At 41.4% G+C, this 27532-nt stretch overlaps 1 protein-coding gene across 1 annotated transcript in view; it reads right to left on the bottom strand.

The window, feature by feature from the left end:
* The window catches only part of tmem131l (transmembrane 131 like), an 82255-nt gene that overhangs the window by 16268 nt on the left and 38455 nt on the right, over positions 1-27532 (bottom strand). Inside the window, exons 5-21 of the mRNA XM_042340187.1 lie at positions 26096-26219; positions 23577-23693; positions 21932-22045; positions 20677-20754; positions 17345-17498; positions 16417-16475; positions 14718-14829; positions 13277-13379; positions 12314-12464; positions 10025-10192; positions 9024-9081; positions 7535-7652; positions 5481-5616; positions 4523-4632; positions 3533-3605; positions 2480-2628; positions 907-1049 (exon numbers count right to left, since the gene is read on the bottom strand). Of these exons, the coding sequence (XP_042196121.1) occupies positions 907-1049; positions 2480-2628; positions 3533-3605; positions 4523-4632; positions 5481-5616; positions 7535-7652; positions 9024-9081; positions 10025-10192; positions 12314-12464; positions 13277-13379; positions 14718-14829; positions 16417-16475; positions 17345-17498; positions 20677-20754; positions 21932-22045; positions 23577-23693; positions 26096-26219 (1967 nt within the window). The remainder of the gene's footprint in view (positions 1-906; positions 1050-2479; positions 2629-3532; positions 3606-4522; positions 4633-5480; positions 5617-7534; positions 7653-9023; positions 9082-10024; positions 10193-12313; positions 12465-13276; positions 13380-14717; positions 14830-16416; positions 16476-17344; positions 17499-20676; positions 20755-21931; positions 22046-23576; positions 23694-26095; positions 26220-27532) is intronic.

The following is a 27532-nucleotide window of genomic DNA, read 5'->3' as shown; positions in this document are numbered from 1 at the left end:
CCTCCCTCCCCCCCTCCCTCCCCGGGCCACCCACCCTCCCTCCCTCCCCGGCCCACCCACCTACCCTCCCTCCCTCCCTCCCACCCTCCCCTCCTCCCTCCCCGGCCCTCCCACCCTCCCCTCCTCCCTCCCACCCACCCTCCCACCCTCCCCCCCTCCCTCCCACCCTCCCCTCCCTCCCTCCCACCCACTCACCCTCCCAGCCTCGCCAGGGGCCGGCAGCCATGCTCACCGCAGGTTAAACATTAAAGTTTCCAGCTTTTATTCCGAGGTGTAGGAAATGCTTCGCGCTCCAGGCTCCGCTTTCGATTTGACGGAATAACAACGCAGTTCCCCCCCACCCACCCTCCCCTTGTCTTTCTTTGTGATCGCGCACAAGGCGAACCGCCCGTTGTTGAGACTCGATCCGAGACGACCGCAGCGCGTGATTTCGACACTTCTCGCCTCAACCCCCATCACCGCGCCCCACCCTGTGCACAGGATACTGTGGTGTCAGCCTGGCTCAGCTGTTACTCATCTCGGCCCCAAGTCAAACCTCAAGGTGGGAACTCGGATGGTGTAAGCCGACCCCCCCCTCCCCCCCAGTGCGGTGCTGGGGGAGGTGCCGTGCTCCGGAAGAGACGTTAAGCAAGGTACGGTCGTCACTGTTCAGGTGGACGTTAAAGATCACCTTTCATAAAGGGAAGAGAGTTTCTTCCAGGGTCCTGACCAACAATCCCTCGAGTAAAATTGGTCATTCACTCCATGGCTGTTTGTGTGACACGACTGTGCTCAAATTGGCTGCCTGCATTCACCCACAAAACACAGCCACTGCACTGTACAGTGTATCCTGTAAAAGGCGCTTTGAGACATCCTCCCAATGTGAAAGGCGCTGTTTCAAATGTAAGGATTACTCTTATTACTCACTGTGCCTGCATTCCATGAGGCTGGATTCTGGCACCTTAAACCGAAGCGACCCCCCTCCACCGGGTATCCTGCCTCCCATTTTCAATACTTCGTTCGCCCCAAAGCCTTCCACGGTCAGCATGTCCAGTATTGTGAGGTTATTTCTTCAAAAGAAACCCAAATGGAGAGAGGGGTGGAGGAAGAGAGATCATAAGATATATATCACAAATATGATTGTTTTTACTTAAAAAGGACCTATCCAGACTGGCCTCTTCAACAATATTATACGACAATATTGCGTGGGGAAGACTTTAGGATCAACTCATGTCAAACTACTTCCTAACCATTACTAAAATACCGGTCATATTAAAAAGGCATTGTGGCTGCACCCTCTAGTGTTGCACTTGTGAATTGTATTATCCCTCAGAGCACAACATTAAATCTGGAATCATTTAAAAAAAGAGTATTAATTGGGACAAGTTGCCCTTGATTATGGCATCTGAACATTTATCCATATACAGATGGCCAATCTTCCTGCGGGAAGTCCGAGAGCGGGCATCTGTTTGACTTAGGATGGCATCAGTTTCTTGCAGTTTCAAAAGCACTAACCTAAATTGGACACTCTGCTACCCATATGACTTTTGCGCTAGTATTTTTGTTTGACTTTGGGCTACAAACAAATTTTAAAAGACAGGGTGAATCCTTGGGCAAGTTTCCTTGCTCCACACGTCTGATAATAATCCCTCAAAAAAAATAATTGGTCATTTCAATCCACGACTGTTTGTGGGACACTCCTGTGTGCAATTGGCTGCCGCATTTCGCCCACAAATATACCGTCAATTCAGTTTACAGTCTATTCTGTGAAGCGCTTCGAGATGTCTAGAAGACGTGAAAAGCGCTATGTCAAAGGCAAGGATTATTATTATTATCATTATTATTATCACAGTTGAGCTTAATGACCAGGTTCACACAAGCGCACTTTCTTTCAAGGGTCATTGAATATCGTCAGGTTAATGTCCTCATCATCAGGTTTAGACAAACTAACTCCAGTTGAAAGATGCTAAAACAACACATTCCCTGTCCAAGGGCTCTCTTTCCCACAGGCTGGAAGTGGGAATTAGAGCCCTTGCCTCAGGAATAGAAGGGGTACAAGTCAGGAGATTAGGTTCGTGTGGAGTTTTAACACTAGCACAGATAAACTGGGCTGAATGGCCTGTACCCTTGCTGTAAAATTTCTGTGTAATTCTAAATTACTCGTTATATCTCCAAAGATAGCAGCAATAAGTAGTTCTTTTTAAAAAATATATAAATTTCCACACCTACAGGTTTGCATTAGCTTTTCACAGCAGATTTTGGGGGAAAAAAATAATAACTCTCTTAAGTAGCCTCCCACAGAAAAAAAAACATTCACTGCATAGCATTAGATAGCAGGGGCATGCCTCATTTAAAACATATCAACAACTTGCATTCATATAGCATCCTTCACGTGGAGTGGTGTCTCCGAGTCATATCAAACCACAACATGCATTTTAATGATGTATTTATAGCACGTTATTGCTATTAGTTACTTGCACAGATATTGCCAAATCTTTACCTGATCAGTATGACTGACTTGACCAGACTCTGACTTATTGGTGTGAACTCCACACCAACCTTCTTGATCTCCTGAGGCTGTAAGGTTAACTGAAGCACCTGAACGCTTGTTCCATTGTCCAACTCCATTCGCTCATAACCATCTGAGCTCTGTATCAACACAATTAACAGTCACACGTGTGAGGTGGTTAGCAGAAGGTGGTTAAACTGAGCACTGTTGGAATGCGAATTTCCTTATTAATAATCATAAAAATTCTTACATCTGATAAATCACCAATAACACAGACACATCGCAAAGAGCCTCACAGATAATTACTTTCAAGTATGGCTCCAACAATTTGCATGTATATAGTGCTGTTCACGCTGAGCAGAAATGTCAAAACACTTTACAGGTGGAGGTGGGGGGAAGAGGGTGAGGTGGAGGGACTCCAGAATAGAGTTCCACAGAGTAGGGGCAGAAAGGCTGAAGGCTTGTCTAATGGTAGGGCGGATCTGGTTGGGAACACAAAACAGACTCTAACAGAAGGAATATCCCGGTTGGTAGGGTTGAAGGAGGTCGCTGAGTTAGGGAAGGGTGTGGAGGGATTTGAAGGATTCAAATCCGAATTCAAGGATCTTGAATCCAATCTACTATAGAATGGGAAGCCAGTGGAGCTAAACGAGGATGGGGGTGACAGATTCATGAATCCTGGTTCAAGAGAAGACTCGAGCTACAGCACTACCAAGACCCACAGACAGACATGAAATGAGCAACCATATTATCTGGGGGGGAATGTTGGAGAAGATAACAGGAGGAACTTCCTTCGTTTTTTTTCTCCAAAGAGTGCCACCGGATCTTTAATAACCATCTGAACAGGCTGATGGACCTTGGTTTAAGCTCTGTGAGCTCAAGTTCCAACATAGTTTACATGGGAGGAGGGCGAAGGGAAAGGGTGGCAGAAGAAAAGGAGCATTTAAAATAAAAGCAGAGGAAGAAAAGATATTAAATACCCTACATATCATGCATATTTCATTGCACTACACTTTATATAAATATATATTTTTTTAAACTTACTTTACTCTCTGGCAGTATTATGAGCCTGAATTCCTTTGTTGTGATGCTTATGCTCGGTCGCTCTAGATTATGCCTTTGAAGGAAGCAAAATGATAGTTTTAAAATCTGCTGCAAGTTACAACAATTCTTGCATTTTGATATAGCGCCTTATCACATTGTCAAGATGTCTCAAAGCACTTCACGTGATTTTATTGCGAATCTAGTGACTATTTGTAGGTAAACGAGGCAGGCAATTTGCACAATGTCTCCTCGAGCCATGTAAACTACCAACTGTATTGGGGGGACACTGGGCTATGAAATGACAAAAGGGAATTCACCAGATACTTGAAAACCAGGAATAAAAGTATGGAAGCAGGCCATAGAGTGGGATTAGATTGGGTAATGTCGAAACACAAGTGCAGACTTGATGGGCCAAATTACCAGTTCCTTTTCCTGTTTAAAAAGTTAGTCTCTGCAATTCAGCAGCTTTGGGCATAACAAGGTTAACAAATGAGCATTCAATTCTGATAAATATGTGTAAAAATAATGGAGAAAAGTGCCTTGCTTCCTCCCTTTCCTCCTTCAAGGCCGGTCTCAAAACCTTTCTCTTTGACCGTGCCTTCAGCTCCCCTCTCGACTCTCTTCCCCCTCCTCGCTCCCTCCCTTCCCTCCCCTCACCCTGACCATTTCCCCCCTCCTCGCTCCCTCCCCTCACCCTGACCATTTCCCCCCTCCTCGCTCCCTCCCCTCACCCTGACCATTTCCCCCCTCCTCGCTCCCTCCCTTCCCTCCCCTCACCCTGACCATTTCCCCTCTGCTCGGGTCATGACCCAACTGTGCAGCGCCTTGGGACGTCCTCCTGACGTGAAAGGCGCTTTATAAATGGAATCTTGTTGTTGTTGTTGTTGGAAGATGACACCGAACATTTTTGGTTTAATATCACTCAGAATGGTTTAATATCTGCTCCTTTCCTCAGCATATCACAGTGGTAACTAAAAATTTGCTGCTTACCATTTGAGGAGGAGCTTCAGAGCAAACTGAGGGTTTGGATAATGAGAAACTGGCAGAATTTGCACCACAACTGGCATGTCCGAAGGGTTCTTCAAGACAAAGTGTTTCACCTGAAATATCAAGAACATATCAGTATATCCCACCACACTTGCACGTTGAGCAGCAGCCAAAATCAAGTTTATTTATCTCAGTGAATTTCAGAACTACCCCCATCATAATTCGCTTCGTTATAATGTGTGTTGGCTTACAACACGACTGGCTCCCATGACATTTTCTGACTTGAAAATGGAACTTGCTCCATACAAATCCAATCACATTACAAAATAGCTGACTTCCAGGTTGTCAGGTAGCGTTGTCACTTCATGCACGCTAAATGTGAGCAGGAAGCAAATGCACTCAAAGCGCCGCTGATACAACCCCATGAAGGAAGTGGGCGCAGCATACAGGCGGTGATGTCAGTGGCGATCTGATAACCGGGAAGTCAGCCATTTTATCATGCCTCTTTATAACACGAGACCTCAAACACATTGGACCCAGACAACTACTGTATGTCATAAAGGGATTGCCCTTTAACTGATCTCAGCCTAAGTAGTAATTGGGAATCCTATAACCGACTCCAGTGAACCACAGGGGGGAAGAGAACAAAAATACAGGTAAGGTTCATCATCCTGCAGGAGGAAAGTGCGAGTGTGTGTGTATGTGTGTATATGGGAATGTAGGGCTCAAATGATAATCTGCGTGTGTACATATCTGGTCAAAGCTCACCATCTGGATTCAACCATCAAAAGCACTGGTCTTGTAAAGGATGTGTGTCAATAGCTGCCCCCACCCCATACCACCTGGTATCCTGCCTCAGCCCCCACTCCCCCCCACCCCCCCCATGTCCTTCCTCATACTCTAAGGAAGTGTTGTTTTTAGAAAAACATGGCACCTGGACATACGGAGCACAGTGTTTTACCGTTCTATTGTGGGAAACAGTGGCACTGAAGTTCAGCAGGAAGTTGGGATTTAGAATTAAACGGGGCCAAAGTAAATCCGATGAATACTGTCCCCGGAGACGTTGCCACAAGCCAGTCTCTGCAAACCTCTTCTGCCTGTTCCAAAAACAAAAGGATGAAAAGCTCAAATAATTATTTCTGCACTTACTTCTTCAACAAGAAGCCAATTTTTAAGATATGAATATGTTATAAATATATAAGGTGTGGAGGGTGTACAGTAGAGTAAGTGATCCAAAAGTAGCTTGCATTGGAGTTTTCTGCGACTGATTTTTTTCCTTTTAAAGGAATCTCATTAGCAATTGTCACACATCAGACTCGAAAACCAACATAAACCCGAAAAGACAAGATTATAGCACATAGGTATAAAATCAAGAAATGTCAAACAAACCTACATGAGGAGACAAATCCTTCTCTCACCCCCTTCCCTGCCCATAAGCATGTGAAAAAAACTCTCAGTTCATTAGTTTATGTGGAAGTTCACAGGAATAGCAAAGAATGAGAAAAGGGCCCTTTAGCCCATCATACCTGTTCCTTCTACAGACCACGTAAAAGTTAACTACGGATTCTGGAATCCTTCCTATTTAAGGAAGCTAACAGAATTCTCCCCAAGATCCTCCTCGAGTTCAGAGGACAAGTCTCAAGTACAATATATGTGCTTTGGGTTGAGATTATCTCAGAGGTGCGGCAATGCTTAGACAATGATCTGAGTTCGGAAAAGATAAGTCGGCCAGAGGCAAAATGATTGACAGCCAGTGACCTCTGCTGGAAAATATGCAATGCCTTGGCATTTCAATAGGTCTGTGAATATTGACAGCACCTACTTGTGTCCCTCCATCATGCTCCATATTTCTCACTTAATATAACTACCTTTGACACTTGACTAAAATTCTACTGCTCCACACAGAAAATGTGAGTAGTAAAAATAGCTCACCAAAACTACACACTTGCACGAGTTGTAACATTTCTCATATTCAAAACATTCAAAACGTCCCCAGCAGAGGGCAGGTGTCAGCCACAAAGCTTTTGTTTACTGGCTACAAGCTTGAGAAATTAAGGGAATCAATAAAAATTGGCACTATTTTAGTCTCCGAAGTCTTACATGTGAGATTATAACGCAGTCTGCACTTCGGGACTCAAGCTCATAGTCTAGGTGTAGTACCCCATGCAATATTTAAACACAAGTTTCTCTCAGTGTCTGGATCAACAATCCTGAGGATTCATATTAATTGATCATTATCTTACTGAACATTTGTGGGATCTTGCTGGTACTAAAGGTTACACAGCCATTGTTACTGTGAGTAGATACTGGTGAAACACAGATGTTTCGCTGTGATAAAGGACTAAGAAAAATGCAAGTTCTTTACTGTGCCTATATTTTACTGAGAGAAAGAGAAACAAAACATTTCCCTAGCTCAAAAATCCACATCCTGCTGGGTGTCAAGGCCCTGAGGAGAAGTTTGCTCATCAGTAGACACTCTCTGCTTTAGGCGAGTGCTAAAATCACATCAGTAATTGCCGTGATGGGAAGCAGTCAATCTGCTATCTCTGGTTTCTATGGGCTGCAGAATCAGACCATGAAGCAAGGGATTAAATTGCCCTACTTTCCAAATGAAGAGTGTCACCTGGAATCATTTTAGCGACAGACAGAAAATAGTGAATAAACATTGAGAAGGAGGGTTGATTCAGCCTTCTAATAACACTTTATCAGGTCACACACACTGAACCACTCGATTTTTTAAAAAATGTTACATTTTAATTTGAATTATGTCTTTGCATTTTAGTGGATTACGCTAAATATTAATGCAGTGAAAGCTGACATTGCGGCATCTCGATTACCTTTAAAAATGTTAGCATTTTTTCAGTGCGAGTGGTCAACAGCATAGAGCGGATTGGCACTCCATTGAGACAGCATCAGTAAAGGGTTAATAGGCCTGCACTGGTTTCATATTCCGTTTTTAAAAAGACAAGCTACATTTCTCCACAGTAAAACAGGTGGTCTAGCTATTGGCTTTACCTGTCCTCGCCTGCCCCTCTTAATTTCTGCCACTTGTGCCATAAATCCAAACCTAGCTCAGAGTCGACTTTCCATGAAGAGGAATCCAGAGAGAGACTCTGGTGCCATTGCACAGCAGCTGAAATAGAGGAAGTTATTGCAGAGACATTGTATAAGCTAAAAAAAAATCAAGATTAGATAAGAGTTCTTCCCTTTTGTTTACACTTGTTATATCAGATGGGAGCTTGATAGCTGCTAAGTCCACAAGCTTTAAAAGGTACAGAATAGTTATGCCTCCCTCTTTACAATGCATCACAAAGTTGATAACTATATCAGCATTATAAACATACACACACACACAATGCTAAGTTCCTTCAGACATTGGACTAGGTGTCAGTCTGCCTTACTTTGTAGCACTCTTGACTTCTGGATAAGTCCAGGAACTTAGCTCAATATCTAGGACTGATGCTCCCTCAGACATATCAAAACAGTATTACATCCATCTGCCTGTTCTGCTGGTTCAAGTAAATAAATGTTCAATATTATTTTAAAGGGTAGCTCTCGTTTCATGCCCAAATATCTCTCCCTCACTTTTGGCCATTCATCTATCTCACTGTTTCTTGTGGGAGACTGCTGCTCCAGTTACTGATGTAGTATAAGGCACCACATGAAACAAGCATCAGTTACTACTGCAGAACCTTTGTTCACAATTCTGCTTTCTGCTCTCTCTCAAAGCTCACCCATATAAAACATTTTAAAATATAAAAACAAAGATAAAGCGACTCTGGTTATTGTTATATCATTCTCTCTATCAGATGGCCACCATCATAATCTCATTCTATGTCCAAAATGCATTTTGCAAACAAGTAATCTGCAGCTGTTTTATGAGACTGCAGGACAAGCGCATGGGGAAGGGGAGAGCTTTTAAAACTGTAGGCAGTTGGATTCTGGATGCTGCTAAATGTGCCTGCTTTTCAATGATTTAAACAAGAGGATACAAATTAGATGGGACCATTGGCTACAAGAAAAACCACGATAAGCACTTTGCTACGCTATGTGAAAAGCAATATGTGCATTAGGTGAAAGGCAGTATAAGTATACAGGGTGTTGTATAAGCACCAGGCTAGCATGTGCAATATTCTACATTTTTACTGACATTGAATATTCAAGCCTCTTCCTCCAGGCCACTAGGCCATTCTATTCCTATGCAATAAATGCAAAAAAAAACATTTCTCCCCGTACACTGGGACAAATATTCTTGATGACTCTCCTGGCTGCTGCTTGGAATTGTTCCTCCCTTTAGTTTGTGAGCTTTATGCAATGTTTTCCGAATGCATATTAGTCATATAATTTCACACGTATTAAATGGGAAAAATGGGCAGTTATCAATAGCGCTAAACTGTTTGAAGACCTAGGGCCTCTGTAACAGGCTGCACCATGAAAATAAAAAAAATTTTCTTAAAAAAAAATCGGTGCTTTAGTTACCAAAGCCAAGTCACTCTTCACTTACCTTTTGCTCCAAGATAACAGTGTATACCACACTGCACTGCACCATAGCTCGTCTTCTCCTGCACACAGAAACAGAATTATTAAATATCCTGCTTGTTTTAAAAACAAGTCATTTTATTTCACAATCTCGCTCATGTGTTAATTTTAAGGAGTTACAAGAGTTGTGGCGTGAGCAGAAGAGGATTTACTACTTCCTTAACGTATTGGAAGCAGTCCTGGAACTGAGCAATTTATAGGCAGGAATAGAGTGATAACAGGGAATTGGCCGTGTGGGGAAGAATTTGATTGAGATGGTATGAAAGATAAAGAGCAAGAGTAGGCCAGTAAATCCACTGTGCCTGCTCTGCCTTTTTTTGATAATCAAGGCTGATCTCTATCTCAATACCATGTATCTGCTTTTTCTCCATCAGACACTTCCCAAACCCAACATCTGGCCCTCAGCAGCCAAAAGGTTGGACCACCCTGATCAAAGTAAAGACTTCTGATTTCGCCACTAACAGTTCTAGGTCTAGTTTGTAGAATACGCCCTCTTGAGGAGTCTCTCCTCATCCACTCTGTCAATTACCTTATCTTAAACACCTCCATCAGAGCACAACCTACCTTCGAGAGAACACGGCGCCAGTTTGCTCACTCTATCCTCATAATTAAACCCACTCAATCCAGGTATCATTGAAGAATCTACATTATATATCCTCCCGAGGTCTGTGTGTCTTTTCTAAGGTGCAGTGCCCAAAACTGCATTGAGATCAAATGGGCTAAAGGGCCTTCATCGAAAACTGTTTGTGGGACACTGCTGTGCGCAATTGGCTGCCAGGTTTCGCCCATAAAATGTACAGTCAGTTCACTTTACAATATATTCTGTGAAGCGCTTCGAGACGCCTTGAGGATTTAAGGTGCTATAACAAATGCAAGGATTATTATTATTAAGTCAATCTAGCGATCTTGTGATACTCTGCATAGATAAGTAGCAACATTTACAGCCCCAAAGAGCTGACTACGCACCTGTCCTTGTGCAGAGTGGAACTGCAGAGGTAGGTCAAATGTGAACCCTACCCTCGTGACAATTAGCAGCCGAGTGGTTAATGCGATACAATGTCCTGGTTTCAGCTGCAGTGAAAACACATGCCAACAGCCAGGGATCAGAGTCACCGGACCAGGGAAGTTCAGGAGCTGAAAATAAAAATGCCTGGTGAAGCCAATACAAATGTGCCGCGTGGAGAAAAAAAGAAACTTATTCCATAGTCTTGGTCCTGCATTCTCATCATTTTCCTGGGATGCTAATCTTAAAAAAAAGCACAACAAAACTAACCACTGACTGTAAATATTCCCAAAGGCAGTCACAGAATTCCAATCATTTTATATTCCCAGTGGCCCACAGCCAAGAGTAAAACCACAAACATTAGCCTGTAACCTCCAAGCATGACTGTGATAGCATTGTTGTTTTAGCTGAGATACTGATGTAATAGCCTTAAACATCCACTTCCTGTATCAGTTCTCTGGATGCCCGAGCGTCAGTTTTGAGGTTTTGCATTATTTTAAAGAGAATGGAACCAGGGTGTCCTTTGCCATTGCCAAAGCCAGCGGTGCTGTAGAAAGAACAGTCGCTACATGACAAGTTGAAGAAGCACACACTGAAAACGGGTTCCGTTCAGAGAGAAACGCTAACCTGCAGAAAACATATGGGCAAGAGATCTTTCAATGTGATGGACTGAATTAACAGAAAGAAGCAGCTGAGTTGGTGATAGAGATCAGCCTCGAGTTGAATATAATTCAGCATTGAGGATTAGCCCGTCTTTACACAGACAATCATTGACTAAGTGACTAAACCACTGATAAGTCTGAATACATCAATGCCCAGATGTTTTTATGAGAATCCAGACTGATTTAATCAGTAATGGGTTGCTTCAATCTCTTTACAGTTCATGAGAAAATGTATTGTCTGTTGTAGTCCTGAGCTACACAGATTCTGTAAATCTTGGGTCTAATCTCTGGACTGTGAGGTGGCTGAAGTCAGCTGAGACAATGGGAAAGTGCTATAATCGGAAACTCTTTTCCAAAGAAACAAGCTGAATTGTATACTAAATTAATAATATTTCTATTTATTAAAGTGGGCCATTCCAGAATGGGCAATATTTAATAGGGCTTATATGGGAACAAAGTTTGTACGAACAAGTATAATTTATTGCCTGAAATTTTTGTTTTAAAAAGTTCTGGGTTTTGTACCCGGTCTGGATAGATTGTAATTCCGGAGTCCGGTAAGCCGGGGGTTTACTGTATTAGAAAAATGAAGGGAGTTTCTCCTGGTATTCTGGCCAACAATCCCGAAATAAAGATTGGCCATTCACTGTTTGTGGGATACGGCTGTGTACAAAATCGGCAAAACTTCACAGCAGGCGGCAGGTGACGATGCATCGAGAACCCTGAGCTGTTGGGAGAAAAGCTTGCTTCATTGATGTGGAATCTTCAAGAGCAAGTCTCGACAAAGAGCGAGTATGAGTGCGAGCAAATGCCTAAACAGCTGGTGAAGCCCAAAAGCTGTGGTGGGATTGAGCTTGTGGCAGAGGCTGCTTTAAAACATGGGAAATGTATGAACATTTACTGTACTAGAAATAAGCAGGAGTCTTCTCCCTCTCCCATTTCTCCCACAAGTAAATTAGATTCTTAACCTACTCAAGTATTTTCAGTTATCCCACCTGATTATTTCCAAGATAAAGCCTGTGTTGTAGAGTGTTAGTTTTCATATGTTTCTGAAGTTTAATTGGCATCTGTTTATTGAAATGAACATTTAATTCTGTGGGTTTGGCCTCACTGGGTAATGTAAAAAAATTGCCGCCTTTGCCAATCAGCCCAAAGCACATGTGACTGCGCAGGAGGCGATCTCATCACACTTAGGCATAGTTTTCAGGTTTCTCTCAATTTCTGACATACACTAGTTTTCAATGGGCCCAGTCTAAGTCCTTACAAAAACAGTTGCAGAATTTATGTTTTGATCCAGTTTTGACGGGAGAGGAGAAATGTGAAAAGTGGGGCGAAGTCTCAAGGCCAAGCTTTGAGGAGTGAAATTTCATTTCTACTGACCAAAACTCGAGTTAATTAAGCGGAGCAATCTTTAACAACAACAAATCACATTTATGTAGTGCCTTTCACATCGGAAGGACATCCCAAGGCACTAAACACGTACAGATACAGAATGGAATACGATAGATGATGTTGCATTAAATTAACATTGGCACCCTCAGTAGATTTCAATTTGGTATTTAAAAAACACAAAGGAAAGTAGAGGGACCTTACTGTCAATACATGTGCAGCCTCCGCTGGTACTCGAATGTCTGTTATTGGAATGCTGAACTTGAAGTTATTTGTGAACCAAATGGTCCAGAGTCCTGATCCACGCTCTGGCTTCACTTGAAACATCTCATTGGAAAAATCACAACCAAGGTACCTACCCATGACGAAGAGAAACAGAGATGAGAATGGACAGAACTTAAATAGCCTGGAAAACAAGGATTTGGGCAAACACTTCCACAACAACAAAATTACATTTGTATAGCGCTTTTCACGTTGAGAGGACGTCCCAAGGCGCTGGACAGACAGTGTTTCGGACCCGAGTTGCGGGTCAGGATTGGGGAGGGTGGTTTACAGGATTTGAGGAGGGTGGAGGGTGATTTACGGCTCTAAATCAATGGGATAACATTGAACATGTGAAAGATCACAATATGGAAACAACCCCAAAATTGTCAAATTTTATGACCTTCAAAATTTGCATCATGTTTGTATTTATCCTTCAGCATTTAGTCTCTGAAATGCAGAGAGATGGTGGGTATGACAGCAGAATCTTATGCTAAAGGATTCCTTCCTCAGAAGTGAAACATGCAAGGAGGTTTCTGACTGGAGAAGCAGTCTGCTTAGAAACATTTTACCCACTCAGAGAACAAAGCCAACTCTCAACCAGCCACTTTTGGAAAAAATTTAAAACCTATTTTCAAATATAAATATATCCCATTACCGGTTGTTAATCTGGATCATTCTAGATGTGTAAATTACATTAGCTTTTTGACTTTCGGGAGTGAAATACCACTACAGATATCACTCATGTGGCACACATTTTTAAATTGAAACCGTTCCTCCTTGGCAACATTCATTTAATTTCTAATTAATTTCATTCTGTAAAGCGCTTGGAAAACTTCTGTTGAGTGAGCGGCACTCAAATGAATGTTGAAGTTCTGAACAACAAACTACTGAGAGGAAACTCACCCTTCAGTCAGCTGTAGTGCAGGGAATATCTTCAGTGCTAAGCTACCTTTAATGACATTCACTTCACTGGAGCAATTTGTCCTACTCAAAGGCACAGCATTTGCTGAAAAACAAAGCAACACAAACTTACTTTTACACTCACAATGTACCACTACAGACGCCTTTAGAAACAACACATTGAAACATAACAAAACATGTAGGAGCAGGAGTAGGCCATTCGGCCCTTCGAGCCTGCCTCGCCATTCAATCATGGCTGATCTTCTAATCTAACTCCAGCTAATAACCTGACCCTGCCTGATCCCCATATCCCTTAATCCCTTTAGCAATAAGAAATCTATCTATCTCAGTCTTGAATACGTTCAAGGACTGAGCGTCATCAGCCCTTTGGGGTAGTGAGTTCCATACATTCACCACCCTTTGAGTGAAGAAGTTCTTCCTCAATTCAGTGCGAAAGGGCTGGCCTCTGATTTTAAGGTTGTGACCCCTGGTTTTATTTTCTCCAACCAGGGGAAACAATCTCCCACTATCTACTCTATCATGCCCTTTGATGATCTTATAGGTTTCTATAAGATCCCCTCTAATTCTTCTATATTCTAGAGAATATAGGCCCAAATTGGTCAGCCTACCCTCGTAACTCAACCCCTTCATCCCTGGTACTCACCTTGTAAATCTACGCTGCACCCCCTCCAAGGCAAGTACATCCTTCCTTAAATAAGGAGACCAAAACCACACACAGTATTCCAGGTGTGGTCTCACCAGGACCCTATACAGTTGCACCTACTCTTATACTCTAATCCTTTCATAATGAATGCTAACATACCGTTCGCCTTCCTAATTGCTGCTGCACCTGTAGACTAACTTTCTGTGATTGGTGTACAAGGACACCCAAGTCTCTCTGGACGCTAACACATTCAAATCTCTCCCCTTCTAAAAAATAACCCGCTCTACTGATTTTGCTACCGAGGTGGATGACTTCACACTTCACCAGAGGCGGGAAATTTCTCATAGTATTAGTCTGAAGAGCACCAGCCTTAAAATTTTGATAAATTCTTACATACAGTCGTAATTTGGGAACTGTTATATCAGAAACCTTGTGAAGAATTGTAGAAAACTGGCACCTTTAAACAGAATGTGAGGGTGAAGCAGACACCATTTACGACTGACTCACTCATTTTCTTTCAATGGTACAATATATGAGTTCTTAAAACTGTATATATTTTTGCAGTAAATACTTGCATTTAATAGTCCTATTTTAAAAAGAAAAAACAAGTCAGTAGAAACGGACACCAGACCAATTCTTTCACCCTCACATCCACAGACCTTTATTAAGGTGCTTTGAATCAGCCACAATTTAGAAGCCAGTTTTTCAAAATTCTAGAAACATGCAGTAGTCAAGGCTAGTCACAAATCTAGGGAGCAGGACATTTCAATGAATACTTACCATTACAATTAATAGAAGCAAGTTTGGTAAGATTTGTGGCAGACGACTTCAGTAGTATTGGCTCAAACTTAACAGTGACTGCGTCTTCAGGTCTAGACAGTAGGTGAAAATTCTGCAAGGGATTTTAATGCACATTTAATACCCTGTGCTTGTTTGAGCATCAACAGCACAGCCAGCGTGCAAGGTTTTCCCACGCACAGGAGCAAAACTAACTGCGTAAGTTCATTAGCAAATCAACAGCATCACACAGGTACAGGTGCAACACTGGACAATTACAAACAGTCAATGTGAAGAACTTCATCACAGATGGAATATCCATAGCGCAGCAGATGTCCTTAAGCCAGAAACTCTGGTAAAGTGCAGCAACATTGAACGTTGCCCCATTGTAAGAGCACATCTTCAATGTTGTTTAATTTAAACTATAAGAGAAATTTCTACCCATTTTTAAGCAACAAATTGGAACTGTACAGCACACAACTAGGCTATAGTTGTTTACTCATTCAAACATTTACTCGATGGGGAGAAATTCCACCATGGTCTAGAATTACTTTATTGATGTAGCATTTTGCACTCAATTTGTTGAATCCAATCTCAACTTTGCAGTTTTTAAAATAACTTACAGAAGAATGGATTGAATATGGATCAATTTTTCAGTTTTGTTTTTGCCTTTAGGTCATCTCATCCAGCGACAAGTATTCTTTGGATAGTTTAATGTTTTGGTTTTAAGATGCATTATGTGAAATAAACACCACTTCATAGCTGCTCCTGCTGTGCGCAATTTAGCTACCATGCTTGCCTACAAATACAGTCACTACACTTCACTGTAAATCCTGTGAAGTGATGAGACATCCTCATTACATCAAAGCCACCATATCAAATGCGCTGATTATTAATTATCAATAACAATAATAATGAAGTGGGGAAGCATGTGAAACTACCAGCACAGGCAGTACAAAATTGAAACTATAAAGACTTTCCAAACAGCAACTCAGTTTTCAAGTCAAGTGCAAACTGAATGGAATTCTTTTTAAAAGCACACATTAATCTTTAAACCCTGTGCAACTGCATTAAAAGTGTGCATGGTCTACTTTAGACAAACATATAATCTCAGTCGGGTGCTGAATACCACTTTAAGGCTTTGTTTTTGCTTCCTATTCCTAATCATCAATCATGTTCTCTCTGCCCTCTCTCCTCCCGCTCCCAAACACATACACATAAAACAATCATAAAAGTTGTAAAACTTCAGACCTTTTTCTCCACTAATTATAGCACTGGCTTGAACCAGGAATTTTACTGGCGAGGAGCCCCAACTGAGGCAAATCCGATTGCAAATGCAATTGAGGGCAGTCAATTATAAGTTACTAGGAGATACAAAGGACGCTAACCACAACCAAATACACAAATCAAGCAGTAAGAGATAGATAACAGAGGACATGAAGAAAGGTCAGCAACCAAGGAAACAAAAGGAGAGGGTGCAGGAAGGAAATAAAAGTAGCATTAGACAGTAGATAAGGCACAAAAAAAGTGTTTTACATTACTTAAAACATTTAAAGGATCATCTTGGTACACACTAGGTTTCAGAATGCCACAGCAGAAAGACCTTCCTCTATGTTTTTGGTGCCAAGTTTAGTTACTAACATAAAATATTGTGAAAATGAAGCACGGCCATAGTTTTTCTTGGAAACATTGTTGAAAGTACCTTAATGTATAAAGATTTGGTCCCTGAATTCAAAATATACATAATAATGTTGTGTTCACCTGTAAAGAGAAAATGAAAATCAGAACAAATGAAATCATTTCAGAAAAAAAAACACAATGCAACAGACCTTAAATTGCCAGGACTGAAGTAGATTTTGGATGAACTGGAAAGTAAATGGAGCTGCAAATGCCCTCACAAACAGTTTAGGGAGAGAAACCAGACATGATGGCTAGCCAGAGACTCCGGAACATTGCAGCTCGGCTGCAATGGTTCTGCGGTCAAATGGCTTGCATTCACCATTAAGCCATAGCTAAGAATAATTGCCAACTGGTTGAGACCAGTGCTTGAGCCACCAGAAAAAAAGGATGGTGGGCAGGCGTGGAGGATGAGTAGGAGGGTAATTAGTTCAGAGTTGCCTCATTATTGAACTGGAAAGCAAAACGGTCTGTGTAGGGCCTCATGTTAGTGCATTGATTGTTACATTGCAGGTATGTGTAGGGGTGTCAGTCGGATACATAGTCCTGTACAAACGTCTACTATACTAAAAACAGAAAGCTTAAAAGTTAAATTTACTTAAATGTGAAATTTTGCAACTGTAAAATACCCAGTCATTGCACTTTACATTAAATCCTGTGAAGCACTTTATAATAATAATAATACACTTCCCCGCAATGTGTCAAATGCAAGGATTATTTTATTACTTTATGATTAATTGTGGACTTGCACTAGGAAACTGGTCTCTCCATAAAATAAATCTGTGGACATCATAAAAACATACTAGTTTTTTATTTCTACATTGAATACATGGCAGAAACAATTTCAATAACACCATACTCTTCATCTTCATGAGCCTTGGGATGTCCTCCCGACATGAAAGGCGCTATACAAATGTAGTCTTGTTGTTGGGAAAGAAATAAATGATACTAACCTGAGGTACTTTCTGCAATAACTGGTATGAAAAGTACAAAAATATGTTCTAATAAATAGCTCTTTATTTTTTCCAATTCGTTACAGCATCCTTCTGCGCTGTGGGAGAAGTGGACGTATAATACAAGCTTATTGCTGCTCAACAGGCAAAACCCCTGTAACAAAGAGTAAAAGATTACACAGTGAAGGATATGGTACAATTTCCAAACATCAATGCGCAAATATTTAAAACAAGCTTTGTTGCCCAGCACAAGGTCAAACAAATCAAATGACAAGCATTGAGCATGAACACTGCGTTTACGATTGTAAGCTTTAAGATTCAGCCAAGCAGAACTCGACATTGTCAACAATTCCAGACTCGAACCTAGGTGTCGATTTTTAAATAGAATGCGCAACGGCGTCGGATTTTGGTTTGCCTCGTCAATAGTGTAACGGTTTATTCAATTACATTGTGGCGTTTGTGTGATTAAGATGCCAATTTAAACATTAAGTTTAACCCATCCCAAGCTCTATTGCGTATTTCAGAGATCAGCCTCCACGAATGACATTGATATCTAGGATAATTCAGTACCGTGTTAAGAGACCCACAGGTTTACTACTACTGTGTTAGAGAATTAGCACCTTATCACGTCTTCAAGACCTCTCAAAGCACTTCACAGAATATACTGTAAAGTGAATTGACTGTAATCTTTGTGGGCGAAACACGGCAGCCAACTGCACACAAAGAATCCTCAAACAGTCGTGGATTGAGTGACCAATTTATTATTATATTTGAAGGAATTATTACCTCGGAAAAGTGATCAGCCAATAACTAATAACTGGGTTCCTACTTACTGTTAGCTAAACAAAGGTGTGTGGAGTAAGGAAACTTGGCCAATGTTTCGCCCAGCCGGGAATCAAACCCAGGTCTCTCACTTGCGAGGCGAATACTCTAACCGTTGAGCTACAGGACTCCACAATTATTGAGATTGTGAGAATTAAGGTTTGTGATTTTGAGCACAAAATGCACAGCAACACGAGTCCAGCATAGGAATACATGAAAATGTATCAGTTTACACATGTATAGCATCTTTCGGGTTGGAACAATAAACCTGAGCAATTCAAACCGCTGCCTAGAAGCTGTGGTAACAGCAAGCTTCAATCAGAGGGTTTGTAACTATTTCTGAGAACAGATGGTTTTCCCCTACAATACCTTTCCATTCTGCGCTTCCATTCCTCTGTGTAAATAACCCCTGCAACCACTTCCTCCTTCCTCCCCACCCCACCAACACACACCCCACCCCCCACCACCACTCTCTCAGTCATTGCCTATGTTGAATTCCATCGGTCTTGGTGACCTGCAGTGGCCCCCATTCCTGCTACAAAGACAGATCTTTCCATTTAATCATTCCCTTGGTACCTCACTGGAAAAACCAGGGGCCGTGGGAATCCACCTAGATGGATCCAGGAAGGAGGGATTTCCACCAAGTGGTGGGAAAAGAGGGAACTTCCTGATGATTGGAATCCCCAAGAAAAAGCTCAGCGTGGATTCAAGCAAACATTCTAGAAAAGGTTTTTATGGATAGTTAAAAGTGAGGTAAAAGTGCTCTAAGACACTACCGCCCGTGAAGGGCTCTATATAAATGCAAGTTGTTAAATAAAATGGATTGGACACAACAGCCACATCTACAAGGCAAAATCTAAATGCTTCAATCCCTAAACCCCCTAAAATGAGAATCGGTTAATGACAAACACTTTGAAACATCTTCCCGACGTGAAAGGCACGATGGAAGTGTAAATTGTATGGTACAAGTGCTATCAGGAGCCTATTCTAAGTATTTCATTCTTACGTTATGAGTAGGTAAATTGATATTTCATTTGTCTGCTAACATTTCATGACCTGTGCCTGCACTACTTTTCCTCATGCAAATTAGATATAAACATCATGCTGTGACATAAAGCATTAAAACCAGAAGTGAATCGAACACATGTGTTGATCCAGTTACAAGTTCAAAACCAACTCATGAGGTATCACCTTCATCTTTTATTTTGTACATAAACAGACACCACTAGGCACAATGTTTCACATCCCCCACCTTGTTCGCTCCACTATTGGCGGGCCTTTTGCCACTTTGCCGCAATTCTCTGGTACTCCATCCCGCAGTCCCTCCGCCTCGCCCCCTCGCTTGCCTTCTTCAAGACCTAGCTCAAGACCCTCCTCTTCGACCGTGCTTTCGATCTCCCTGCTTACCTCCCTGCCTCCACCCTCTCCGATCACGACCCCCAGCTTGGGTACGAACCTCTGTCGGTCCAGCGACATGGGAGGTTCTCCCGAATATGAAAGGCGCTATACAATTGTGATTTTGTTGTTGTTAAGCCAACTGCAAAAGGTTGAAGGGCTGAGTGATTCCAAATCTAGATGTTAATCTTGATTTCATCAAGAGATTTCCTTTTACCTCTCACCCCCTCTCTGTTCCATTTTATTTCAGTATGTGACTGTCAGCACTGTATCGCAGCAACTGCATGAGTCAATGAGTTATCACTAATGAACACATGTAGCAGAATAACGCCCCTCCTTTCTCTTCTTCCCCTCCCCATCCCAAAAGGGCACATACTTGTGTTTTATAAAAACTGCAGAATGTTGAGGCACTATAAGAGCTCTCAGTAAAACCTCTTCTCACTCTCGACCACGTACACTGGGAAGATCAGAAGTGGAAGTTTGAACTCTCCAACACAACAGAGGAACAAAAGAAAGCGGTCATTTCCTGACTGAAACTGTTACCATGAGTGTCACAAATATCTGCCCATATGGAGAATTTGGCTGAACAGAAGAACAATCCAGCAAAACACTCACACAATTAAGACGCACACACTACTGTAATGCACAGAGGCGGAGTGTTCAGTTCCTAGCAGGGCAAATAGGTTAGGCCACCTACTGCAGAACTTTTTCTTTACTACACAATGTACCACTTAGCACAGCCAATGTTTACTCAATCTAGCCCCATGATTCAGACAATTCAAAAGCATGAATACAAAGGCAAGGTCTTGCAATTGAAGTGGAACATTTCACAAATTGGCCTCTACACATACAATGTCACAGATCAGCTTTAGAATGGCTGTTCCACTCGATCCAACAGGCAATCCACACTTCAAAATTCAATTTGGTCTTAGTAAAATTCACTTTACAGTATATTCTGTGAAGCACTTTGAGACATCTGGCTATATCAAATGCAAGGATTATTATTATAAACTGGTATTTGCACCTAATTCAATTTAGTTTCAAACTGTAGCTTGCACATATCAAATACAAAACCACCAAGACAAAGCCTCATCCATATAGCCAAACTGACATACCTGGAGGTTTTGATAGACGTGTAATGGCAGAGAAAGCTCAAAATGCAGCTCGAACAGGCTGCAATTCACAGTGTTTTCCTAGGCAGATAAATACAAACATGAAAATGTGGCAAGAACATTGGTTTTCCAATTCTGTAGTGCTCCATATGCAAATCAGCCTCTTTAAGAAGTCGATTCTCTCCCCTCCTAAGTGTGCTGACTGTTTCTAGGGTAAGAGCTCCACAGGCAAAGTGGCCCTTCAGTGGCGATTGTAGAGAGCAAGTCACAGCAGCATATACAACTAGGATAAAGAAGGCTGAGCGCATTCACTTTACTGGATCGGGAGGATCACACTTTTCAGCAGGAGTCAGCAGATAGTAATCGGGAGCAGGAACCCTGACCAATTTTCCCTTCTCTAAACCTCACTGCTGCCCCATCTGCAATAAACTAACTCATTACAGATCAGTATCCAAAACTGTGACCTTCCAGTCAATCAATGGCTCGGTGTACAGTAGGAGGTGCTGTTACGCACTAAACAATAGGGGAAACGTGCAGGGTACATATTTGCTCCCTGCTTTATAGAGATGTGGAGTAGAGCCTTGTTTATACTTCTTCACCCTCCACATCATATTACTGTCCATGAGGATTAAAAAAAACTTAAAACATCCAAACTAAAATATTTTTGGTCTAAAATGTTACTAAAAAGCGAATCCCGCGATCCACCAGCATCAGAAAACTAAACCCAGAGAGCTCTTGGCCTCCTTGCCAAAGAACCTTCAATGGACAGCAGTGGGAAGAAACCAGCACAATTCACATCAGTTATGTTCATACCGTAATGTATGCAAATCATTCTGCTCCTGAAACCACCTCCTCCCATGGGGGCATGAGCCTCACTCCAATCACACACAAGATTCACCCATTTATTCGGCATATTTGTCAGATTCGACCACTAAAAGCACGGCTATTTTCTTCCAAACACGCAATACAAATGTAGCATCAAGATTTGGGATGCATAGGAATACTACTAACTCTATTATAAGCAATCAGTCAGGTTAGAATTACTCTAGTACCGAGATTTTTAAAAATATATTAATTTCCACTAGGTGACAAAATGCAACACATAAAAATAAGTATTTCAGCTCTGTAAATGGATGGCTATGAAATAAATATGCACACAAAGAAAAAAGGAAGTTATCTTTGCGATAAGAGTAATAAATTACAGATTGCTAAAGTTTTGGTCAAATAATCAAGACAGGTCAGAGAACCAGGCACCCACCTGAAGATGTGTTAACTGAACCTTTTGGATATATGGAAACAGTACAGGTTTGGCATTGAAGTGATCTTGATCATCTACTGCTACCTGACTGCTGGGAACACCAACACCAAACATCTTGGAAAAAAATGTGTTTTTAGTTTAAAGACGTGAGATCAAGCACATCAACAACAACAACAAAATGATATTTATAGAGCGCCTTTCACGTCGGGAGGACGTCCAAAGCGCTGAACAGTCAGGTGTCGGGACTTGAGCGTGGGGGAGGGGTGGTGTAGGGGTGAGGGAAGGCAGAGAGGTGGGAGGGCGACCTAAGGCACGGTCGAAGAGAAGGATCTTGAGCCTGGCCTTGAGGGAGGCAAGGGAGGAAGTGAGGCAAAGGGATCATGGGATGGAGTTCCAGAGTGTGGGGCAGAGAGGCAGAAAGCCCGGCCACCGATGGTAGGGCGGGTCGGGCGGGAGACATGGAGTAGGCTGGAGCCCGCTGAACGAAGGGAGTGGGCAGGTTGGTAGGGAGTCAGCAGGTCAGAGAGGTAGGAGGGGGCAAGGCCATGGATGGCCTTAAAGGTGAGGACAAGGATCTTGAACTTGATCCTCTGGGGGATGGGGAGCCAGTGAAGTTGGGCGAGGGTGGGAGTGATGGGGTCGCGGAGCCTGGTGCGTGAGAGGACACGAGCTGCAGAGTTTTGGATGATCTGCAGCTTGTGAAGAAAAGAGTTGGGAAGGCCGATGAGGAGGGAGTTCCCGTAATTGAGTCACAAGACACAAGTACAGCTTTCATTTTCACAGGTCAGTATAGAATCTGAATTTATAAACAAAGAAAAGAACATCTTGACTAGCATTTTTAAAAAAAATGAAAATGAAGTGAGAAAGCAGACTTTTATTGATGTCAGATGTACTCAAAGGCACCCGAAATATCCAAGCACCCTCAGCTACCCACGTATAAATGGGTACTGTTACACAATAAATATTTTTACCAATTTTACCAGCTATTCTTTCAGTTCACAAGGCCAGAACATCACCCTAGTCACCACCCTTCCCAATGAACCGAATGTGGGACACCAGGAGAATCTAAGCTGATACTCCTGTGCTGTGTTTCGGGGGTGCCACATTGTCAGAGGTGCCGTCCTGCAGATGAGACGTTAAACCAAGACATTGAACTTTAAAGATCCCATGGCGCTATTCAAAAAGAGAACGGATTTTCTCCCGGTGTCCTGGCCAACAATGCCCCAAATAAAATTCATGGCTGTTTGTGGGGCTGTGTGCAAATTGGCTGCTGCGTTTGTCTACAAATAATAAATTTCAGAGTAAAATTCTGTGAAGCACTTTGAGACTTTCACGATGTGATGAGGCGCTATATGAAATGCAAGGAATATGTTATAAACTGCTTTTCCAATCAGTGTCAAAGAATTTTTTAGTGTCCATCCGAACAAACACCACCTCGAACAACGTAGCAATAACCCGGGACCGTATTACACAGGAGTGCTAGCGTGGACTAGGAGCTAACGTTTCATTAGATTTGTTATACACCATAAGAATGCTATCTCTGCACTTCAGTGTGTATTCTGCATAGGGATTTTCAGCGAGCTCTCCAAAACAACCCACACCCACCTATTTCTATTCAAGTCCATCATACTCCAAAAAAACTAACCTGATATACAAGAATCCCATGGGTTGAAGTATTTATAAATAAAGAACTTTCTACTCTGCCTTCTTCTGTAGGAAGGAAGATGATTCTAAACAGAATTTTCTCCCCTGCTGGAATTATCTGGAGGAACAAACATGTGGAGAGGAAATATGTGTGATAAGAGGATGATTCAAGTTCATGCATCATATACATACACACGCGTAAAGTTTTTACATATAGTTCAAACACTACAATGGCTATCATTTCACCCCCCCAGCTCTGGTTCCAAGACGGGATTATTAAGTGCCTTGGGAATTTCTCCCAATGTGGAAGGCATTATATAAATGGCACTATATAAATGCGAATTGGTATTTTTTTCCTTCTGAAAAGACCATTACCTGCATCATTAATACCTCATACAGCAAGTAATGGGTTATAAAGGTTAATATGATTTTTTTATTTAAAAAAAACAATCATTCTTTTGTATAATGTGGCCAATTCCCTTAGTTGAAAAAAGCCAAGTAATTTAGGATGTAGACAAATTTTCTCAAACAGTATGTGAAAAGAAAACAAATTAAAATGCTGGGCACAGCAAGTCTTGTGATAACATTGATGAACCAGAAAAATAAGCATGAAAACATTTTATAAGTGGCATTTGCAAACACAATCAAAGCAAGGTTTGTAGATTTTCAAGCCAGGTATCTTTTCCCACACACACAAACACACACACATTGTCGAGCTTCAGTTTCCAGCTAAATTCACAGAACCAGTTAGCAATACTGCATACAGTTCTGGGGAGAGGAGACTGAGGGAAATAGAAAAAGGAGACTTGTTGATGCAGTTAATAAATTCAGTGCTCCATAGTGTTAATGTCCAAACTTAGCCACATTTTCAAGGAGATAAAGTCACGATATACCTCCGCAACTGCAAGAAGCTAGTGACAGAGCAGAGTACAGGCCCCAACATGAGAATGCCCTAAATTGGGAACCTATTTTGTTACAATACAACAGGTAATATTAAGCTGGGATGGGAAGAAGAAACTGGTTTCATCATGGCTCAGTAATGTGCTGCACTGTTGAAAGTACCCTACTTCAGATGACATGTTAAACCGAGGTACTGACTGCCCGTTCAAATGGACTTTGTTAAAAAAGTGAGAGATGATTCCCTCATTGTCTTGGCCAACAATCCCCAAGATAAAAATCGGTCATTCATTCCATGGCTGTTTGTGGGACATTGCTATGTGCAAAATGGCATAATCATGACAAGTGACCTTGCCAATCAAGTTTTGCAATGTCGCGATGCCATGGTAAGGCACTATATCAATGCAAGAATTATTAAATATCAAGATAAAAAATGTTTTTCCTGTAATCAGCCTTTGCATTGTCATATTTGTAAAATATAGTCAATTAAGAAAATGTTGCTAATTTACTTTTAATTAATGAACACCCAAATATGACCAAATTCTATGATGGAACGACAGAAGGCAAGAGCAGAGAAATTCCCAATGATACTCTGGTAAGGCCAGAACTTGGGTTAGTACAAGCAAACCTTGTACAAGCATTCCAAAGTTTCTGAATTATGTAGCTATTTCAAACACATTTTATTAAAGCTCAACAGAGCATTCTAGCATTGTTTTTGCCTCAAGGTTTCCCCACAGAGTAAGCTTTTAACCCCCAATCTATACCTTCTGCACCAAGCAGAAGGGGAGGGGACTGAATATTTTTCAGGGTTTATTTTGGATGTGAAAAAAGAGGAAAAGAGGAAAGTAAATTAACAAAAAAAATTTGTTAAAATCTCTCTTCGTCACTTCCTCACTCTATCTTTCTCTCTGAATCTTTATTTTTCTGCCTCTTTCTATGACATTTTCCTATCTGTATCAACTAAAGTAAACTATTAACTAAAATATTACAAACTTACATTCTCTTCCAGGAAATTGAAACCCAACATCCCCAAAATGAATTGGTTAATTTATTATCAAATTAAGGCCAAAGATCATTTTCACCAAGAATGGTAGTTTTGTTTCTGGAGAGAGTGAGTGATTAGACATATACCCAACCTCAAAACATCATTAAGATTAATTGTCCTTAGATAAGAGGGAGAAAAAGAAAAATGATAATTCCCCCCTCACTTAATTCCTATAATCCTTGCATTACCAATCCAACTATGGAAATCCTTCACTAGAAAAATACCCAATATATGAGGTATAGTGGATTTGTTTGCATTTCACCCACATCCAATCTAATATCTAATATCTAATCATTGCAACCTGTCTTGTGGAAGTCGGTGGCAATGCCAAGGATGGGAAGCAGTGAAGTAACCACGTGGCTGTATGTTGTGAAATAACTAGGGAGTCATAAATGTTTTTTTCCCCCCTGTTCAATAACTGCTGAATAACTCACTATTTCCTTCACAGAGATAAGAAGAAAAAGAGGTTTTTGGTGGTGATTATCATTGTCCATCTTTTTCTGCAACCAGCAGTTTTTCATGTTATGATAACACTGCACACCTCAGAATCAGTCAGGAGCTGTCTTATGAACACTTACCCTGCCATGTATAGAAGGCATGTGAAAATGTCTACTGGAGGCCAGCCCTGAAACCAACGTCACGGGCAACTCCCAGCTAGGATTGTGAATAAAAAACTCCTCGACTTTGGGCAACTCCACTTGCCTAGGAATGGGGAGGAAGAGGGTGGGGGCAGGGAGGAACAAACACAGAGAGAAAGAGAAAACAAAACAAAGAAATCAGTCAGGCATTTAGTTCACTGTACATCTCAAACAATGTGCAAATACAAAGTGATCCAAGATAACCAACACTGCAGAAATACTAATTCCATGGTACGATATAATCATACCATGGCAAATCCAATTCTACCCAAACTAAAAAAAAGATTGCTAGTATTTTAAACATTTTTATATTGCTGGATCAGCACACAATTAAAACTCTTAGGTTTCTATATTTGTAGAAATAAATTCCTCTGTACAATCTTATCCCACTGCTGGAAACGAACAAAGATCTGAAGCAGATAAATGGTAGAACATAAGCAACAGGAGTAACTTGGCCCGATGAACTTGCTCAACCAGTTTACTAGATTGTTGGAGCTTTTCATATGCTTCATTTCCAAGAATCTAGTTATTCACTTCCTTCTTGAATATTTTTGATATATTGTCTTGTGGCCACTGCATTCCACATTCACACACTATTTGGGTTATTTCTAGCCACTTTTGTTCAGCAAAAACAGTTTTGATAATGAGCTCCATTGGTAGCACTCTCTTCTGTGGATCAGAATGGTGTAGATTTGGAGCTCTCAGTCTAGGCTGTAGAGCAGTGGTAGGGAACACTGCATTATCAGAGGTGCCTTCCTTTGGATGGGACTTTGTCTGTTCTTCACATGAACACGAGATTGTGTGACACAAAATGAAGTTTCTCTTAACGCCTTAGTCAACAATCTTCCAGAAAAATTGGTTGGTCAGTCACCACATGGCTGTGAGAGCTCGCTGTGTCCCAGATTTACCTACAAAATACATTGTCACTACACTTGACAGTAACCACTGTAAAATTGAAACTCCCGGAGATGGTTTTGACTGGTTTCTATCAAAATAGCATGTTCATTCTTAGAAGTTTAACCATGCCAGTGTTTTAAAAATAAACATACTGAAACAAGCAAGATTGCAATTTTTTTTCAAGATTGATTACTTATGCACAAACTAAATCAGGACTGTGCTAGAAGATTTAGCTGGTCATTTAAAACACAGCGGCAAGTGAAAACTTCAAATAAATCTCACACGCAGTGATAGTCTATACAGGTTTTCACTGCAATTCCCTACATAGCAAACCATGTGTGTAAGGATTTCCCTGGAGAATAGGGTAGAAAAAGCCAAGAGCAACAGACAGAGTATTGGATCTCTGCCCATTCCCTTAGTTGAAAGTAGATTGAATGCAAAGGGAAAGATTTAAACAGCTCATGAAAATAATTTGCCAAA

The sequence above is a fragment of the Callorhinchus milii genome, unplaced genomic scaffold, assembly GCF_018977255.1.
Source record: "Callorhinchus milii isolate IMCB2004 unplaced genomic scaffold, IMCB_Cmil_1.0 Scaffold1, whole genome shotgun sequence".
In the NCBI taxonomy this organism is placed as follows: Eukaryota; Metazoa; Chordata; class Chondrichthyes; order Chimaeriformes; family Callorhinchidae; genus Callorhinchus; species Callorhinchus milii.
This window is presented reverse-complemented; position numbering and strand designations above follow the sequence as displayed.